We start from the raw sequence: 5,976 nt of genomic DNA on the forward strand, positions 1-5,976 counted from the left end.
CTTCTCACCAGCCCCAAGCTGACACATACACAACAATACAGCTCACGTAGGAAATTCCCTGGTGGTCCAGTGGTTAGGACTCCATGGTTAGGATGCCATGCTCTCACTGCTGAGGGCCCAGTTTCAATCCCCAGTCGGGGAACTAAGATCTACAAGCTGTGCAGCCAAAAAAATATACAACTCAGGTAGACTCACCTGTAAATATGGATCTGGGGAATTGGGGCCAATTCTATTCCGACCAACATTCCCTAATTCATTCAGTCAACTGGATAATCAAAACATATGAATAAATTTAAGTGGTTTCTAAACATAAATATATTTTCAAAGACCTTCCTTATTTGTATTACAGACATTAACAAAATACATACACTCAAGGCATAAAATATCTGTCTGGTGCTCTTTTGCATAAAAAAAATCATAGTGGATACAGATCTCTGATGCTTCAGTGGTGCCGTAAACAAATTCACTGGCCTGTTTTTGGACAAAGAATTATCTGAAATTTTACCTCTTGGGTTCCAAGAATGTTTTTGTTGTTAGTAGAGAGACTTTATTGTAAAAGCCTCCTCATCTAGACCTCTGGTGATTTTTCATGTTTTATTCATCTCTTTCATTTGGCTTCAAGTGAGGTAAGGACTTGATAAAATTCAAAATTTACTGAATTTTGTCTTAATATCAGGTCCAGAATTTTCATCTCCCTTCACTGAGCTTGTTACTGAAGCATTTTGAAGGAAATGGCGAGTTAGCCATTCATTGGTTCTCATGGCTTTGCAGTGGAGGCAGGGCCTTTCCCTGATTTGGTAACCTCCCATATTCCTTTGCCTCTGAGCTATTTTTCTCTTCTTAATACCGGCTGGTGATGGGCGGTGTTCACTTTCACTCTCCTTCCATGAGGAGGCTCTGGAGTTAGATTCTTCACTGTCACACTCAGTAGTATCACTGTCATGTGGGGTCCGATTCACTTGACTAAATTCAGAATAGCGCCTCGCTCGTCTTTGTTCAAGACAGGCATTGACCAAAGCCACTTCTGAGTCAGTTACAGGGGTAAGTTGGCTCTGCTTTGGTTTTTTCATCATTTGCAAAGAATCCCAGGCATCCTCTTTGCCTCGCCGCTTATTGGAAATATCTTTGCTTTCTAACAACAATGAAAGAAATCAACAAGTTAGGCACATTTTTGGTTACTATAACCTCATCTTACCTAAAAAGGAAGCCTATGGTGTGGCTCACTCTTTGCTGCCATTTGCCAAACCACCACTTTTCCCCACATATTTTCAAGTGTTGGCAGCTGACTTCATTTTCCAGTGCCATACCAAAACTCCTAAAAACCAAAAGGATCAAATAGATGCTTGACATATTACTTTTGAAGTTTCATGGACCCTTGAAATAATATCAACAGAAAGGTCTCCAAATTTTTCTGAGGAGGACCCTTTTAACTTTTGCCTTGATGTTTTTTTTTTTTAAATATTTATTTTTATTTACTTATTTGGCTGCACAGGGTCTTAACTGTGGCATGTGGGATCTAGTTCCCCAACCAGGGATCAAACCGAGGACCCCACATTGAAAGATCAGAGTCCTAGCCACTGGACCACCAGGCAAGTCCCTACCTTGATGTTTTAAAGATTCAAGTGTGTGTATGAATGTGATTTGGGTAGCAGAAAATGAAAAAGGATTTTCTCTGTATACACTGGTATACTGGACTTGGCTCATACCAGCCAGCTCACAAGAAATGATAAACTTTCCAGAACCTTGCAAGACAGCTGCTAAATGTAGCCATTAGTCAAAATTAAATTATACATGCTTACCACTAAATCAATTTGCTACAAATAAATGTAATAAATACTCAGAACTCATCACTTCCTTAATTATTTTACTACATTTCATTATGAGGTTTGCTCTTGAAACTACTATTTATGTCTGTTCTTTCTGGATATTAAAAATACTATGTAATGATGTGCTGTTATGCATCTCTTCCTAACTCCCATGTTCAGTGACATTATGTTGGTAACCTGAAAGTAGTTTTGATGGGATAAAAACCAACAAGCACTAAGAATCAGGTATTCATTTACGTAGATTTGTCAAGACAGGTTCTGTAGATTGTCTAGACAGGCTTCCCAGGTGGCACTAGTGGTAAAGAACCCGCCTACCAATGCAGGCGATATAAGAGACCTAGGTTTGATCCCTGGATTGGGAAGATCCCCTGGAGGAGGAAATGGCAACCCACTCTGGTATTCTTGCCTGGAGAATCCAATGGATAGAGGAGCCTGGTGGGCTACAGTCCATGGGGTCACAAAGAGTTGGACATGACTGAAGCAACTTGGCACACAACCCAAAGTAGTGGAGAGCATGTTACTGATGCAGATAACATTTAAAGGTATCATGCCTATAGCCGCTATAATGTGAACAGCACCCAAAAATGAGGAAATATTCTTCCAGAGTATTCTAAAACTATTATCCAGCTCAGCAAAGAAGTCATTCACATCATTAACAACCAAATTAAGTTCCAACATACCTCTTTGTGTTTCTTTTGTCCTATTCCTTAACTTAAAGGAAAGTAACAGTCATATTGGAACTAAACCCATTTATCTATTGTAACTATAGGTTGGCTAAGGCTGAAAGTGGCCAAAATCAAAGAAGTACTTTGTGAGAATCAGCGGTCTATATGGAATTTACCCTAAAGTATATTATATATTTTATTATTTGTAAATTATCTGATATACATACTTTATACTAGTAAAATTTTAAATGCTATATACTACACACATTTTTGGAGAGCCAGTTGTTAAAGACTTATCAGCACACCACTGCTTGTGCGTGCTTAGTCACTCCAGTCGTGTCCGACTCTCTGCGACCCCATGGACCATGGCCTGCCAGGCTCCTCTGTCCATGGGATTCTCCAGGCAAGAATTCCGGAGTGGGGTGCCATTTCCTTCTCCACCACTGCTTATAAGTTATTCAAAAAGATGTCAGGTATAGCTCATAGCCTCGCAGAAACACTAGCAATAATTATGTGTGAAAGGCAAGCTGTGTGATGGGAGAATGCTGAGAAATGAAAAGACAGCTTGAGCTCTACCTACCAGTAATGTGTAGCCTCTAGCAGCTCTGCTGAAGTAGCTAAGCTGTCCTTCTGCACCAAAGCAAAGTGCTCATCCATGGGCCACCAGAGGTCTGGGGAGGCTCTATAATGCTCTTGGCTGTTTATCTCTGTTGTCTGCTTTTCACACCCAACACATATTTTTTTCATCATAGTCCAATATCAAATAAGTGCTGGCTCTTACCTTTACTTGGTGAAGTACTTGTCCCATTGTCTTCATCCTTTTTCTTCTCAGACATCTATTTCAGAAATACAGATTAGTAATAGTGATCTCAGTTGGTTGTTTTTCACTCATATTTACTTTGACAGTGTCTAATTTTAAGCAGTCAGTGCGGTCCAATAACAAGAAGGCAATGGCACCCCACTCCAGTACTCTTGCCTGGAAAATCCCATGGATGGAGGAGCCTGGTAGGCTGCAGTCCATGGGGTCGCACAGAGTCGGACACGACTGAAGTGACTTAGCAGCAGCAGCAGTCCAATAAATACTTATTGAGTTCCTATTATAGTGATCCTACTTCTGCAGCCCATTAAGAAGACCATGCTTTGACAGCAGGATCTACCAAAATGTTTTGAACAGCAAAATGGAAAAAAGATCGAGAGAAAATAAGACCAATGACAACTTATAAGTTATAAAGTTTTCCTGAACTCACTGACATTATAGAGAAATACTGTTTAAATGTCATTTAAAAATGACTCAGTAAAGAATCTGCCTGCAATGTGGGAGACTTGGGTTCAGTCTCTGGGTTGGGAAGATCTCCTGGAGAAGGGAATGGCTACCCACTCCAGTATTCTCGCCCAGAGAATTCCATGGACAGAGGAGCCTGGAAGGCTACAGTCTATGGGGTTGCAAGCAGTCAGACACAACTGAGCAACTAACACAAAACATAATCTTAAAAAAATGATAGTACTAGGATTAGTTTTAAATTGCTTTTTAAAGGGCATTTTATCAGGTCACATTATGATAATTCTTTAAGATCTTTATATGAATTTATAGACTTACTATCTCCTAAATCCTTCAGAAACATTATTCCAAAATGCAACCATAATATATTACTTGTGAACTTGGCAACCAGAAGAAATTGATTTCTTTGAAGAATTCCAATTTCAAATATTCTGCCCCAATATTCCATAAATATATTTGTCCCATTTTTCAGATAAATATTCCACTTTTTGATGCTAAAAATTGTTTTGCCAAAAACTACACATACAAAGCAACTCTTTCAGAATATATCAAGTACTTTATAAATACTCATAACACTTTTGGCACATAATAATTCTGGGAATCTATGACTGAGAAATAAACTCCAAAAGAAAGTTTTATGTACAGACATATTCTCCCAATGTAATTAGGATAATATAAATACAAAATTCAAAAGTAGAAATAGTTAAATTATGACACAATCATATCATATATAGTTATAAAAATTATTATAATAAGGTTACGTCATAACATGAGGAAATGAATGTTATAATATTAATTTAAAAATCAAGATGCAAATTTGTATATGCAGTATGATCACAACTTAGCTAAAAATGTGAAAAGAAGAAATACTAAGGAATGTACACAAGAGTTAGCAATAGCGGCTTTGAGAGTTGAAACTGATTTTTTTTTCCATCTAATCCTTCAAACTGTCTACAATTAGGGGAAAAATGAATTTATGTAGAAAGCCAAACTACCTTTGGATTGAAAAGTACCATACTTGGGTATTTATAACTGCAGTCTGAGATCTTTGGCCCATTCTTTTCTTAATACTCCATCTTCACAATGTTTGATAAGTTTCTCTAATGAGGTGCCTCTTTGTTTTTGAGTTACTGAAATAATTTTCTGAGAATTTTGAGTGGAATCCTCTTTAAGGATACCTTTTTAAGAATGTTTTTGGGTGGGCTTATTTTAAATGTAAAATGTTTAGAGATGATTATGAAGATATTAGAAGTTTATGAACTTTAAAAAGTTAGGTTTATTTTCTTTTCATGGAAAGCTTCCATATTTGAGTTGACATCAAATCAAAATAAAATCACAAAATCTAAAGAAAGACTTTACATCAAGCTAAGTGGAATCATATGAACTATGGTTACCAAAAGTATTTTATTAAGTGTCTCTGGGTTTGACTCAGTTGAGTGAAAACAGCAGAAGTGCCTGCCCCAAAGGGGAGGTTAGGATGGTGGGGAGCTCTGGGATATGGCTCTGCCTTTCTGCCACTGGGATTTTACCAAGCCACTTAACCCCTTCTAAGCTCCACTTCCACATACACAAAAAGAGGAGCTTGGACTGGGACTGGGACTGTTTGGGAAAATACCAGCACTGTCTGAATAAACACTAAACATATAAACTAAATATAGCATATATAGTCTGGCAAGAATACACAGAAGAACTGTACAAAAAAGATCTTCACGACCCAGATAATCACAATGGTGTGATCACTGACCTAGAGCCAGACATCCTGGAATGTGAAGTCAAATGGGCCTTAGGAAGCATCACTATGAACAAAGCTAGTGGAGGTGATGGAATCCCAGTTGAGCTATTCCAAATCCTGAAAGATGATGCTGTGAAAGTGCTGCACTCAATATGCCAGCACATTTGGAAAACTCAGCAGTGGCCACAGGACTGGAAAAGGTCAGTTTTCATTCCAATCCTAAAGAAAGGCAATGCCAAAGAATGCTCAAACTACCGCACAATTGCACTCATCTCACACGCTAGTAAAGTAATGCTCAAAATTCTCCAAGCCAGGCTTCAGCAATATGTGAACCATGAACTTCCAGATGTTCAAGCTGGTTTTAGAAAAGGCAGAGGAACCAGAGATCAAATGGCCAACATCCGCTGGATCATGGAAAAAGCAAGAGAGTTCCAGAAAAACATCTATTTCTGCTTTATTGACTATGCCAAAGCC

At 38.3% G+C, this 5,976-nt stretch overlaps 1 protein-coding gene across 1 annotated transcript in view; it reads right to left on the reverse strand.

Annotated features, from left to right (window-relative positions):
* Positions 1 to 300: 300 nt before the first annotated feature.
* Positions 301 to 5,976, reverse strand: part of SSMEM1 (serine-rich single-pass membrane protein 1) — a 9,832-nt gene continuing 4,156 nt past the window's right edge. Inside the window, exons 2-3 of the mRNA XM_010831674.1 lie at positions 3,273 to 3,327; positions 301 to 1,132 (exon numbers count right to left, since the gene is read on the reverse strand). Of these exons, the coding sequence (XP_010829976.1) occupies positions 645 to 1,132; positions 3,273 to 3,327 (543 nt within the window). The 3' untranslated portion in view covers positions 301 to 644. The remainder of the gene's footprint in view (positions 1,133 to 3,272; positions 3,328 to 5,976) is intronic.

Source organism: Bison bison, unplaced genomic scaffold (genome assembly GCF_000754665.1).
Source record: "Bison bison bison isolate TAMUID 2011002044 unplaced genomic scaffold, Bison_UMD1.0 scf7180017864530, whole genome shotgun sequence".
NCBI classification, from domain to species: Eukaryota; Metazoa; Chordata; class Mammalia; order Artiodactyla; family Bovidae; genus Bison; species Bison bison.